The sequence below is a fragment of the Panthera pardus genome, unplaced genomic scaffold, assembly GCF_024362965.1.
Source record: "Panthera pardus isolate Hobbes unplaced genomic scaffold, ASM2436296v1 HiC_scaffold_13, whole genome shotgun sequence".
Classification (NCBI taxonomy): domain Eukaryota; kingdom Metazoa; phylum Chordata; class Mammalia; order Carnivora; family Felidae; genus Panthera; species Panthera pardus.
Genome location: NW_026526688.1, coordinates 164,129,389 through 164,142,479, shown reverse-complemented (window position 1 = coordinate 164,142,479; position 13,091 = coordinate 164,129,389). Strand labels below are relative to the sequence as shown.

Sequence of the window (13,091 nt, the reverse complement as noted above, 5' to 3'; positions counted from 1 at the left end):
CATGTGCATGCATTGATAAGCTTCCTGTGTGTGTGTGTGTGTGTGTGTGTGTGTGCGCGCGCGCGCGTGTGCGTGTCTCCAGATTTCATTATGAAATGGGCAGAGCCCATCACAGAACTTGATCGGCAGCCAGGCATGGTTTTTCTTCTTGTCCTTTGTCAGCTCTTTGTTCCGCCCCTGGCTGCACTCTAACAGAACCACTTACTGGTGATTAAAAGGAGGGACCCGGTGGCGGGGCGGGGCCTGCCAGGCGCGGGGGCCGGGCGATTGGGTTCACCCTGGGGGGCTGCGCTTTAAGTGCTGCCAGCGGAGGACCCCTCCCCCCCCACCTCCCGCCGCATCCGACGCCGAGGAGACGTCAGCGGCGCGCAGCCCGAGCCCCGCACCTAGCTTCGCCTGCGGCTGCGGACCGACGGACAGGCGGACGCGGGCAGGTGGCACCGCAGGACGCGGGCAGAGGCGCGCGGGGCCGGAGAACAGCGGAGCCGCGGCCGCCCGCCTCGGCGCGATGGACGGCCCCGACAACGCGACGCTGCTCTTCGCCCCGTCCTCGCTGCAGCCGGACAACTACACGCTGTCGCCCAATGCCAGCAGCCTGAGCGCCGGCCCCGACCTGCCTGTCTCCCCTGCCTCCAGCGCCGGCCCCAGCCCCGGGCTCAGCCTCGCGCCTAGTCCCGGCGTCGGTTTCAGCCCCGGCCCCGCGCCCACCCCAGAGCCGACGGCAGGCAGCTCGGCGGGCGGCTCGGCCAGCCTGGGCCCGTCCCTGTTCCCCCACTCCTGGGCGCACCCCCAGACCCCGTTCTGGGACACGCCGCTGAACCACGGGCTGAACGTGTTCGTGGGAGCCGCCCTGTGCATCACCATGCTGGGCCTGGGCTGCACGGTGGACGTGAACCACTTCGGGGAGCACGTCCGCCGGCCCGTGGGCGCGCTGCTGGCCGCGCTCTGCCAGTTCGGCTTGCTGCCGCTGCTGGCCTTCCTGCTGGCCCTGGCCTTCTCGCTGAACGAGGTGGCTGCCGTGGCGGTGCTCCTGTGTGGCTGCTGTCCCGGCGGGAATCTGTCCAACCTCATGTCCCTGCTGGTTGACGGCGACATGAACCTCAGGTACGGGCTGGTCCTTAGGCGTCTTCTCCTGCCAAGCAGCCGCGCTTAGCCGCGGGTTTCAGACGGAGAGGAAGGAGAGGTGGTTGGAGAGAGGCGTGGGAGAGGGAAGACGACAGTGCAGCGAGGGGTTGACCCCAGGCTTTAGAAGCCAAGGCGGACGTGAAGAGGTAGTGCTGTCGGGGGAGAAACCTAGACGGGGACAGGGCTGCCGACTGCCTTGGGGTTTCCTGCACAGCTCTCGGACCATCCTTCTCCAGTTTGGGCTGTCAGCGCAGGTCCTCGTCCTCTAGAAGACAAAGGGAACTGGGAAGCCTGAAGCTAGGACTCTCCGGAAATGCAAAAGCAAAATAGGGCTATTGGCCCCGATAAAGAAAGTGATCTCATACAGAGGACAATATAATTGAGTTCCATCCAACAAGTCGTGTTCAGCAGCCTTACCACGTCTAACAGGGTGCTTTGGAGGATGAAAAAAAAAGAAAGAGGTTCTTGCCCTCAGAATCAACCAGACTGTAGCCAGCTCAATAGGCTTTATAAAGCCAGGGGCAGCAGTCCTGAGATCCGCCCCCGACCCCCACCTCCCCATCCTGGGGTTCATGTTTCAGTTGGGCTTAGGGGTGTTGTTCTCTTGGCACCGATGAAACAGGTTCTCACCCCTGACTTCAGACTCCAGATTTGCAGTCTCTTTCTTTCTCCTGTATCCAATGTGCAAGAGAGACTGTTGGCACAGAGCCCATTCTGAATTCTGTTCATTCCCCTTTCTGCAGCATCATCATGACCATCTCCTCCACGCTTCTGGCCCTAGTCTTGATGCCCCTGTGCCTGTGGATCTACAGCCGGGCTTGGATCGACACCCCTGTGGTGCAATTACTACCTCTGGGGGCAGTGACCCTGACCCTCTGCGGCACTCTCCTCCCTATCGGCTTGGGGGTCTTCATTCGATACAAATACAACCGGGTGGCGGACTACATTGTGAAGGTAAGGTCACTCTTAGAGAGTCCTTGGTCTCTGACCCCTGGCTGAAATGCTAAGAAGTTTGGGAAAGAGGGATAAACTTGCATGGATAAACTTAAAAAAAAAAAGTTTGTGCCACAAAGAAAACTTCTACCTTTTGCAGTTTCAAAAAACTCATAGCTTTAATTAAAACATAACTTAATTAAAAAGAGCATAAGTGAGCAATTAGTATTCACAGGAGGAAACATCACGGGGGGGGGGTGGGAGAGAGATGAGAGTGCCATTAAATGGCAACATATTGTCCACTAAAGAATCGTGGTGTTACTAAAAATCAAAGCAGGTGAAGTGAAATTATGTGAATTGAACTTGAGCAGTGTTTTAGAAATGCATTCCTATGTTTTAAAAAAGTGGAACTCTAATTCTGAGAAATTGTGTAGAAGGTTTCTTTAAAATGTTTTATTAATTTTCTAAAACTAAGTTGACCCTAATAGGACCAAAAGTAATTTAAAAATCACATTGAGGGAATATCAGACAATGCACAAAATATTGACTTTAAAAAGGCACAAAATAAAACTGGGTCCTGGATAAAGAATGCAGAATATATTACTGTTATTAAATCTGTGTGTTTCTTTTCCCTTCCCCACTGTGGTAACGCATGTGGTTTCTAAGGCTAGTGAAAGAATGAGGATTCCTATTATTTTGTGCAATATTTCCAATGTTGCTTTGTTTTAAAAAAAATGATACCTTTTGTAGCAGTAGAGATTTTGTTCATTGTTGACTGGAGAAAAAATTTAAATATTTGTCAACTAAGCTTTCTTTGAAAACTCAAAAATAGTAAATAAGAGTAAACCACGAGTAGGACTCTCAGTTTAGGAAGTTACTCAAATAAAACACCTAACTAATTACTGTAAATGCACAAATTCATTTAGCCAAGTGAAGAGAAAAAGAGTTTCCCCAATGTTTCAGTTATGTAGATTTAAAGACATAATCTTTTGTGTTTTACTTATATTAAATAAATTAATTTTAAATAATCCAAAATTTGATTATTCAAAGGAGCTAACTTTTATTAACATGAAAAATAATGGGTTCTTTTATGCAAATATAGCCAGCCATGAGTAAAATTGTGCTCTGTAATAAACATATATATTGTGAATGTAATAAATTTATATGTACATGTAAATATGCATATATTTTATATGTTATACATAACATACCCATAGATAATCTTAAGATGCATTAAGAACTTATTAAGCTTAATCATTAAGCTAATACTACAAGATCTTAGGAATTCTAAGGGAAAATCAATCAAATAAGTTATTCCCATGCTAAAAACAGATAAATATATTTAAATAATAGACAATTCAATAAGATTGTGTAACTTTGAGTTTAAGGTGAACCTATTCTTACTCCTTAATCAGAACATTCATGAGGTATGTTTTATAACACTTTTACACTTTTGCAAACACTTTAAAATGAGCATTCAATGTCAGTGCTCACCCAAATGATTTAAAATAGTTTGGGGCGCCTGGGTGGCTCAGTCGGTTAAGCGGCCGACTTCAGGTCAGGTCACGATCTCGCGGTCCGTGAGTTCGAGCCCCGCGTCGGGCTCTGGGCTGATGGCTCAGAGCCTGGAGCCTGCTTCCGATTCTGTGTCTCCCTCTCTCTCTGCTCCTCCCCCGTTCATGCTCTGTCTCTCTCTGTCTCAAAAATAAATAAAAAACGTTAAAAAAAATTAAAAAATAAAATAAAATAGTTCAAAAGAAACTTTGGTGCCAGTATTTTCACAATGAAGAATCAGATTTCCTATCAAAGCTTTTGATGTGGACACACTTTGAAACTTAATATCAGAAAAGTTTTAGGGGTTCCTGGCTGGCTCAGTTGGTAGAACATGAGACTCTTGATCTTGGAGTCGTGAGTTCGAGCCCCACATTGGGTGCAGAGATTACTTTTTAAAAAAGTTTTGATTTATAATAGTTTGTTTGGTTTCTGCCCATTGTACCTTTGTAGCATGAGCACCTTATATAATAAGTATTTTAGCACTCTCTATGGTAGACTTTTTACCAGCCCAGATACATTTTAAGTAATTTTTTAAAGATTATAAAGTATATGCCAGTCCCACAGACTGCAAAGGGGTTTCACCTCAAATATCCAGTGAACCAGAGTCAGCACTTAAACTGTTCTTTTGGATCTCTAGTTTCCCTCACAAACACCTCCTACCCCATTAAAAAAAAAAAAAAAAAAAAAAAAAAACAAAAAAACACTAGCTAACTACTAATCTAAAGAATGAAGAGAGGAATTTTTAGGTTTCCACCTTACTATTTACACAGCTTGTTTTACTTGAATGAGTGAACTATATCAGACATCAAGATGACAGAGTGTTCTATACAGTCAATTGTACTGTATCTAAACTCCATTATATGTAAGAATTCCTAAACATCATTAGAGATATATAGGTGGGATGTTTCTCGTAAATAGATGAAAAAGGGGTGTTGCAGAATTGCAAAGAATTCCTCACATCTTCTGTTTGTTTGGGTTTTTTTTTCACTTACATAATCTAAGAGTTGGTGATTGTTTCAGTGTTGCTATCAATTCTCTGAGATATAAAGTATTTTCAAGTTTGAAAATATCACATACTAAGTTTCATACTTAAAAAAACTTTAATTTATTTGAGAGAGAAAGAGAGCGAGTGAGCACAATAGTGGGGGAGAGGGGCAGAGGGAAAGAGAGAATCTCAAGCAGGCTCCACACTCAAGTGGGACTTGATCCCACAACCCTGGGATCATGACCTGAGCCAAAATCAAGAGTTGGACTCTCAACAGACTGAGCCGCCCAGGTGCTCCTTTATAAACTTTTTAAAATTTTATTTTATAAGTTTCATACATTTTAGTGGCTTTTTACCTCATGGGTTAAACCAGAGATCAACTAGAGATATATCTCTTATGGAAAACATGGGGTCCTGTTCAGGGAAGGTAATTTTTCTTTTCCTCTCTCTGTTCATCAGACCATACTTGGTATATCAGGCTTTATTCTAACTGCTGTTTAGAAGAGGCACATTCACAAATTAAATACATGTTCTTAACAGTCAGGACTCCCACCACAGAGTTATGTGAAAGTCTAGAGACAATCTGCTGGAGACGAGTAGCCTTTTCTTCCTGTTTTTTAAAACAGAAGTCTGGTCTGTGCTGCTCCTGAGGGTCTATCCAAGACGATGGCTAGTTGTTAAAGAAAGCAGATTGTCACTAGACATAAGGACAGGCCTCCAAACAATCAGAACTGTCCAACTTGGATCTGGACTCCTCCTGATGAGGTGACCTATCCATCCTCAGAAGTGCTTTGTCAAAGACTGCTTACGGCAAAGATCTCCATTTTGCGTGTGAGGTGAGGCTAGATGGGTCTCTTCTCCCAAGAGCCGAGGATTCTCTTGCCTGAATTCCTTTCCGACTATCTTGTTTCTGATGGCTTGTCATTCTCTGTTACTAGGTTTCCCTGTGGTCTCTGCTAGTGACACTGGTGGTCCTTTTCATAATGACTGGCACTATGTTAGGACCTGAACTGTTGGCGAGCATTCCCGCAAGTGTTTACGTGGTAGCAATTTTCATGCCTTTGGCAGGCTATGCCTCAGGCTACGGCTTAGCTACCCTCTTCCGTCTTCCACCCAACTGCAAGAGGACCGTGTGCCTGGAAACAGGGAGTCAGAATGTGCAGCTCTGTACAGCCATTCTAAAACTGGCCTTTCGGCCGCAGTTGATAGGAAGCATGTACATGTTTCCTTTGCTGTATGCCCTTTTCCAGTCTGCAGAAGCAGGGATTTTTGTTTTAATATATAAGGTGTATGGAAGTGAGATATTACACAAGCGAGATCCTCTAGATGAGGATGAAGATACAGACATTTCTTACAAGAAACTAAAAGAAGAGGAAATGGCAGACCCTTCCTATGGCACAGTGAAAGCTGACAATTTAATTATGATGGAAACCACTCAGACTTCTCTCTGAACACGGAGATACAGAGGAGTTTCTATCTTGCGGAAATGTTACTTCATATTTATGATGTTTTTCGTCTGTGGTAGTGAATGTGCTTTACATAAAGGGTAACACATGGTTCACATTATCGTACATGTAACAGTTATGACCTTCTTCCCGTTGTAAGGTTGTATTGGTATATTAACCAAGCACTTTCACAAATCACACATCAATGTCATAATACAACTTGCACCCGGGACTGTTGAAGTAAAGCCTGAACATGTTCATGTGCTCTTTGGTTTTTATCATTACCAATTTCTAGGACTGTTTCAAATAGATACACTCTTAGAAAACAGGGTCTTGGAAATGCAGAATTTGGGTGCACTCTTATGGTAGTAAAAACGAGGTTTTTTTTTTTTTTTTTTTTTTTTGGTAAAACATAAATTGTAAAACAATTTGTAAACCATAACTGAGTTGAATGTAATTGTTGTTAGAAAAAAAAAGTGCTTGCTCCATGTAGAAATACCTGACAATGTTGGATTTTGATCTCTATTCAAAAAATCCCCAAACAGGTCAACTAAACAATGAAATACAGTATTTTATTGTCAAACCTGTATCAAATCAGAAAAAAAAAATACATTAATGCATTTGATTACTTGATCTGATATCTATTAGTAATGAACAGCTATCTTTTTTTTTTTCCCCAGGGAACAAGGTATTGTCTTCTCAGTTGGGGACTGATTTTGTCTCTGCAATTTATGTAACAAACCCCAAATCAATCTTTTGGAGGGATGGTTTGCTTAGGAAAAACTGTAGTACTATCCACCCCAGAGAAGAACAATAGACTCTTCCCTTGAAGTGGAGGGGAGGAGAGGACGTGCTTCAGGGTCGAGAAGAGAAAACAATGAGCTCAGATGTGGTTGCCTTGAGTGCTGTCCCTGTGCACCTGCCCAAAGCGTTCAGTGGGTAGACTTCTCAGAGCAGTTCTGAGATCATTAAACTAGAATCTGAGATCCTAGGTAACAGACCCAAAGCAGTTCCCCAAACCTTTGCGTTTTTGCTCACTAGCCAGACACGGACACCTGGAACAATCAAGGTATGGGGACCACCTGGCGCAGCTAATCGGGGTGATTGCGCTCTCTTGGCCTCCTCCTCACCTCGGGCAAGCTCACTTACCAATCAGTTCTTGCATCGCAAAGAAAGCAACCTTTCCAGATCATCTCAGGGTGTTTGTGCCGGCCTCCAGGCGTGGTAAATTTCCACACAGCGAAGGTCAGGGACAGGCCACCTCGGCGCGGACCCGGGGACCCGAGCGGGCGGCGGGAAAGGTGCGGATGGCCGCGCAGCGCGGAGACAGGCGGTGGGGCCGGCGGCCGGCAGCCTATTTAGGGCAGGGCGTCTGCGGGAGCGGCCGGGGCTGCGCTTATGGCTGCCCCGGGGGACGAGGTGCTGGACGGCTACATGTACCCGGCGTGTGTCCCCTACTCGTACCCGTATCCCTACCCGCCCACCGCCAAGGGCAAGGGTGAGGCGGGCGGCTGGCGGCACCGGGGCGGGGGCTACGCTCCCGCGTCCTCCTCCTCGTCGTCCTTCTCTGCCGGGGCGGCCTTGCCGGCTTTCCCGGGCTGCGGGCAGCTGACGGCCTCCGAGTATTTCGACAGCTACCAGCGGGCGCAGCTCATGGCCCTCCTGTCGCAGGTGAGCCCGGACCTCGGCCCGCGGCCCCGCAGGGCCAGCAGCCGGGACGTGGCGGTGCAGGTGAACCCGCGCCGCGACGCCTCGGTGCAGTGCTCGCTGGGGCGGCGCACGCTGCTGCGCAGGGTCCGCGACTCCGGCCCCCCGGCCGGGCCCGGCACCGAGGGCGAGGGCGCGGGCGGCTCGGGGTCCCCGCAGTCGGCGCGCCGGGGCCCCGAGCAGGGCAGCCCCCCGAGTAGCGCCCCTCGGACCGTGCGCTTCCCGCGCACCGTCGCCGTGTACTCGCCCGTGGCCTCCCGCCGCCTCACCACCTTCCTGGAAGGGGCCGACGGCGCGGCGGGGGAGCAGCGGCCCGGAGCGCCCGAGGGAGAGCGAAGGACCCCGCCTCCGAGGCCCCGAGGCCCCGAGGAGGGAGAGGGGTCGGCGAGGAAGGCGCCCCCAAGGTCGCAGTCCGAGGAGGAGGAGGAGGGGGACGACGACGCGGCCCAGGCCGCGGTGCGGAAGAGCTGGGAGCCGCCGGACGCTGGGCTGCAGCTGCGGGAGGCCCGGGGAGACGAGGCGGCCCCGCGGCGCGCGCCCAGGGGTCCGGAGCAGTCCCCGCCGGTGGGGCAGGCCCGGGACGCCGCGGGCCAGAGGTCGTCGCCGCGGAGCCCCGAGCAGGCCAAGGAGAGGCCGCGCTTCCAGGTGAGGCTCAGGCGGCTGGAGGGAACTGACTCGGGAGGGCCCCGGGGGTGTGGTCTCCTGGATCCTGTCGCTGCCCTCGCCCGGTGGCTGCTCGCGCACGTGGAGGCGCCAGCTTTCTCAGGCGCACGCCAAGCCCGTGTGGCTCTTCGCAGCCGCTCCCAGCAGCAGGTGCCCCTCCAACAGCAGAATTCAGGGAGTGCGGCCTGATTGTTGTGGCTGGCGATTGTGGAAGTGGGCTCCGCAGGTTGGCGAGGGAGGCGCCCTGATAACACTCTTATTCTGAGCGTATTTACTGTATAAAACCCTGACTGTGGGCACGTGGTCCAGTGTGGATTTCGCGTTGGGACGATCTAGGAGGGGTACTCAGCAGATCAGAAGGAGAACTTGCTGGCAGGGAGAACCGATTCCCAAGGATCCTACTCTATCTTAATGCAATATGGCAAAAGCCGGTAACGGTCATTTCCTGGGGTCCTGCCTGGTCAGCGCTCCCCTGATTCTTGCCTGAATCTTCCAAGCTTCCACCGGGGGCTAGAGCTATGAATGGTCTCCCTTGGGATTTTTTTCTTGCTCCTAGAAAGCACCCTTATTCAGAAACTCAACACTGCTAAAGCGTTTGGGCCTTCGGCCGTTGTGTATTGCAGCCTGAGCGCAGCAGGTTTGGAGGGCCAGCTGAACCCTAAAGAGCTGGCGTGTGCTGAGGGCAGTGGTAACCCTGCGAAGTGGAAAGGCAGGGGTAGGAAGAGGCCTGGGGTCGGCCCAGGGCTGTTGGGGGCAGGGGAAGAGAGGAGGAGTGAGTCGAGCTCTACAGAAGCTATGTGTAATGTAAACCACGTGTGATCTTCAGTCGTACCTGTCCTGGGCCTGCGTTTGCTCACTATGAAATTGTGGTAGAATTGGCAGGAATTTCAGAGCGCACTTAAAGGTCTGACTCCAAGCACTTGTTCATAATTTGTTTCTCACCCGGAGGGAAGAGGAGAAGCTTAAGAATAAGGCCGTACTACTTTAGTTCATGTTAAATATGAATTCTGGCTTATCCACAATAGATTCCTAGCACTGTTTGGAAATTGAACTGGCAGCACAGAGAATGGACTTCTGAGTGAACATCTTTAAAGTATCTTAGGACACAGAATCTTCTTCCTTTTCTTCAGCTTTACCACTTTCACATGTGTGTGTTCTAAAATTAGACTATCCTACAGAGCATCTGTAGGTTTAGAGATTTAAAGAATTTAAAGATTTTAAAGATTTTAAATTTAAAGAATTTAAAGATTTAAAGAATCTCCAGGTTTAGAGAAGCCTAGATGTTTGGCTTTTCCCTTGCTTGTCAGAGGGAAAATACCTACTTAGCAACTTGCCAGTCGGTTTGCTTTATGAACCAAGCTAATCTGGAATACATTTTTAGGCTCATGCTTGCTTCTGTGCTTGATTAAGCTATTAGCTCCCCCAATTACTACATCGGAGAGACCAATTCAAACCTTGAGCCTGCTTTCCTCCGTGATCTGGAATGCGGTTGCCAATTTTGAATAGCAAACCGATCCTTCGCAGCTTCTGAAATGAAGGCTAATTTGGATATCCTGTGGGTTAAACTCTGCTGTCTTTTTGCTCAGTTCTTAGAGCAGAAGTATGGCTACTATCACTGCAAGGATTGCAACATCCGATGGGAAAGTGCCTATGTGTGGTGTGTGCAGGGCACCAACAAGGTAAGAAACACCAAGGAATTGGCAGCTTTTTTTTTTTAAGTTTGAGACAGAGCATGAGCAGGGGAGGGGCAGAGAGAGAGGGAGACCAAGAATCCCAGGCAGGCTCCGTGCTGTCAGCACAGAGCCCAACACAGGGCCTGAACCCACAAAACAGGGAGGTCATGACCTGAGCCGAAAGCGAGTCAGACGCTTAACCGATGGAGGCACCCAGGTGCCCCTGAACTGGCAGCTTTTTGACATTGAGTGTCGAGAGGGTTTTGCTTTAAGTGTTTTCCTCTCTCATCACAGGTTTACTTCAAGCAGTTCTGCAGAACTTGTCAGAAGTCTTATAACCCTTACCGAGTGGAGGATATCACGTGTCAAGTAAATTGAATGTTCACATTTTGTGTCTGAACCGGGTAGTTGGTAGAGGGTTTGGGTGTAGTTTCTTGAAGGCATTTCTTTAAAGAGGCTAGGTTCCCAGTGACCTAGGTTTTGACTGCCTTTCGGTGGAGATTATGGAAATAATACTCAACTGGGAAACGGGGTCTTGGGGTCTTGTTTCCTTCCGGTCATGTTAATCTCCTTAGAGCCTATTGCCTCACCTGCAACATGGAAGAAGGTCTGCCTTACCTGGTACTCAGTCAGTCTAACGTGAGAAAGCAGATCAAAAATCGAATACGTCTCTACTGACGTGAGGTGGTGAAAGTTGTCTGTTTAGCCCAAATGCTTTTTATGAAGCACATACCCAAGTTAGGGTATTTAGTAGAAGCATGGGTTTCAAAGTTTGTCTTGCCTGAGTGCTGGCAAAGGGAGGATGACTTCTGTTCAAGTAAATCTAAGCTGCCCAGCTTTCAACGTTTTTTATTTATTTTTGGGACAGAGAGAGACAGAGCATGAACGGGGGAGGGGCAGAGAGAGAGGGAGACATAGAATCGGAAACAGGCTCCAGGCTCCGAGCCATCAGCCCAGAGCCTGACGCGGGGCTCGAACTCACTGACCGCGAGATCGTGACCTGGCTGAAGTCGGACGCTTAACCGACTGCGCCACCCAGGCGCCCCTAAGCTGCCCAGCTTTCTGGGGCTAACTAGTAACATTGGTTTACTATTAACTGTAAGCTGCACTGTGCTAAGGGGCTTAGATAATCTAAGAGGTGGCTGAACTTGCCTGTTAGCACACAGCTAGTGGAGCCTGATGTGTCTGTTGACACAGCCTAATCTGTGCACTCCAATCAGGTTGGATGTTGGAAGCCTCACACGCTACGGTGGGGGGAGAGAGCCCAAGTGTGGGGAAAATGGTGTCAACCCCCTTCGATCGGGGCAGAGTAGGGTCAGGTTCTAAAGTGGGATGGATCCCTTAACCGCTCGCTCTCGCCTCTGTGGTTGCTGCACTGCTTTCAGTGTTCGGGTCAGACGCTTCGGGTCAGTTGCAGCAGGTGGAGGTGAGGGCAAGGTCCGCCCCTGCCCCTAGCCGCCCCCTCCCTCCCCCGGTGCCAGGCTTGACCCACAGCTTGCTCCTAATCCCTGGCCTCACACCTTAGCTTTCCTTGTCCGACTCCTCTCCCATGCTTGCTTCTTCTCCACCCTTCAAGTGCAGGAAGAGCTTTCCTTTTAGATAACTGTATTTCAAAAAGTTCACATGTCCAACCTGAATCCTATGCAACATGAGACCACGACCACCTGGTTAAACACCCTCTATTCTTTATCCTCCCCTTGCTGGAAGGGGTGCAGACAGAACAAGATTAGCACAGAGCCTTGCTTAGAGCGTGTTCAGTAAGTGTTTGGATGGACTAGAAAAATAACTTTGAAGTTTGAGGAAGTGACCATGGGTTTATCTTCTGTATGTGCTTCTCACTTTGGTTTTTCAGAGTTGTAAACAGACTAGATGCTCCTGCCCTGTAAAACTCCGCCACGTTGACCCTAAAAGGCCCCACCGTCAAGATTTGTGTGGGAGATGCAAGGGCAAACGCCTATCCTGTGACAGCACTTTCAGCTTCAAATACATCATTTAGATGAATGTAAACGAATGGGCCAACTTGAACGTGAGCTAGTGAAGCAGACACGTTAGCTTTTTTCCGTGCTCCTTCCTTATGCCTCTCCTTCTCAAAATACTTCATGAAAGGCTGTATTTTTGACAGAGCCTTCAAATAAAAGTATTGCAAAACAATTGATAAATCGCAGATCTTTTTTTTTAAGTTGAAAGCTACTCATGCTAACAGTCTGGGTCTGTCACTTTGTTAGAGGGCTTCACAGCTGTCCGGTTTCCTGCTTATGTGTGTCTGTGGGGCTGAAGCTTATAAGCAAGATGCTGATTGAATGAACAGCCATGTCACCATTAAAGTCGTTTTTCTGGGTGAGGTGGAGTTAGAGTGAGGCCTTAATGTATGAGGAGAGTTAGGGTTCTGACTCTGGGTTGCCCCCCCGAGCGGCTGGCTAGCTGTGGGTGGCATCTAGTGGGGAGGGAGGCTGTGAACCACATGGACTGGTGGATGGGGACCGGAACGGGGTGGCCATGGCCACCCCGTTCAAGACTTCAGGTGGTAACTTAAAAATAAGCCTATTAAGTGTACTTGAAGATTTCAAGTTAACCGACTACTTAGGCTAGGTCCTTGTCCTGTAGTTTGTATAACTGCAAACTAACATAGGAATTCGTATCCTAGCTGCACCTGCCAGCTTTCTACAGGACTCCCAAGAAAATACTAAGGCCCTGCTCCCAGAGCTCTCCTGCTTGGGGATGGCAGTTTGTCTAGAGCCCTCAGGGACTTGTAATGAAATCAGCTGAGGGTTGTTGGTTTAATAGTTATGGGAACCACATAACTGGAACCAGTTACTAATTATGCCTCTCTCCGATTTTTTTTTTTTTTCCTTGAAGTTGAGAGAGAGGGGGACAGAGGATCTGAAGCAGGCTCTGTGCTGACAGCAGCAAGCCCGATGTGGGGCTTGAACTCACAAACTGTAAGCTCGTGACCTGAGCCGAAAGCACATGATTAACCAACTGTGCCACCCAGATGCCCCTTCCTTC

At 48.9% G+C, this 13,091-nt stretch overlaps 2 protein-coding genes across 2 annotated transcripts; both read left to right on the top strand.

The window, feature by feature from the left end:
* Positions 1-300: 300 nt before the first annotated feature.
* On the top strand, positions 301-6,675 carry SLC10A4 (solute carrier family 10 member 4). Its single transcript, XM_019412547.2, has 3 exons — positions 301-1,104; positions 1,869-2,079; positions 5,536-6,675. The coding sequence occupies exons 1-3, from the start codon at positions 509-511 to the stop codon at positions 6,046-6,048; spliced, it is 1,320 nt and encodes a 439-aa protein (XP_019268092.1). The 5' UTR covers positions 301-508; the 3' UTR covers positions 6,049-6,675.
* A 530-nt stretch (positions 6,676-7,205) lies between these two features.
* Positions 7,206-12,236, top strand: ZAR1 (zygote arrest 1). Its single transcript, XM_019412557.2, has 4 exons — positions 7,206-8,394; positions 9,999-10,091; positions 10,380-10,454; positions 11,938-12,236. The coding sequence occupies exons 1-4, from the start codon at positions 7,441-7,443 to the stop codon at positions 12,079-12,081; spliced, it is 1,266 nt and encodes a 421-aa protein (XP_019268102.2). The 5' UTR covers positions 7,206-7,440; the 3' UTR covers positions 12,082-12,236.
* The last annotated feature ends 855 nt before the right edge of the window (positions 12,237-13,091 follow it).

Excerpts from the sequence above, each read along its gene's own strand:
- SLC10A4 (XM_019412547.2), top strand. The coding sequence starts at position 509 with ATGGACGGCCCCGACAACGCGACGCTGCTCTTCGCCCCGTCCTCGCTG. Across the intron at positions 1,105-1,868 it reads GACGGCGACATGAACCTCAG|CATCATCATGACCATCTCCT; the intron begins GTACGGGCTGGT and ends CCCTTTCTGCAG. Across the intron at positions 2,080-5,535 it reads TGGCGGACTACATTGTGAAG|GTTTCCCTGTGGTCTCTGCT; the intron begins GTAAGGTCACTC and ends CTCTGTTACTAG.
- ZAR1 (XM_019412557.2), top strand. The coding sequence starts at position 7,441 with ATGGCTGCCCCGGGGGACGAGGTGCTGGACGGCTACATGTACCCGGCG. Across the intron at positions 10,092-10,379 it reads GTGTGCAGGGCACCAACAAG|GTTTACTTCAAGCAGTTCTG; the intron begins GTAAGAAACACC and ends CTCTCATCACAG. Across the intron at positions 10,455-11,937 it reads TGGAGGATATCACGTGTCAA|AGTTGTAAACAGACTAGATG; the intron begins GTAAATTGAATG and ends TTGGTTTTTCAG.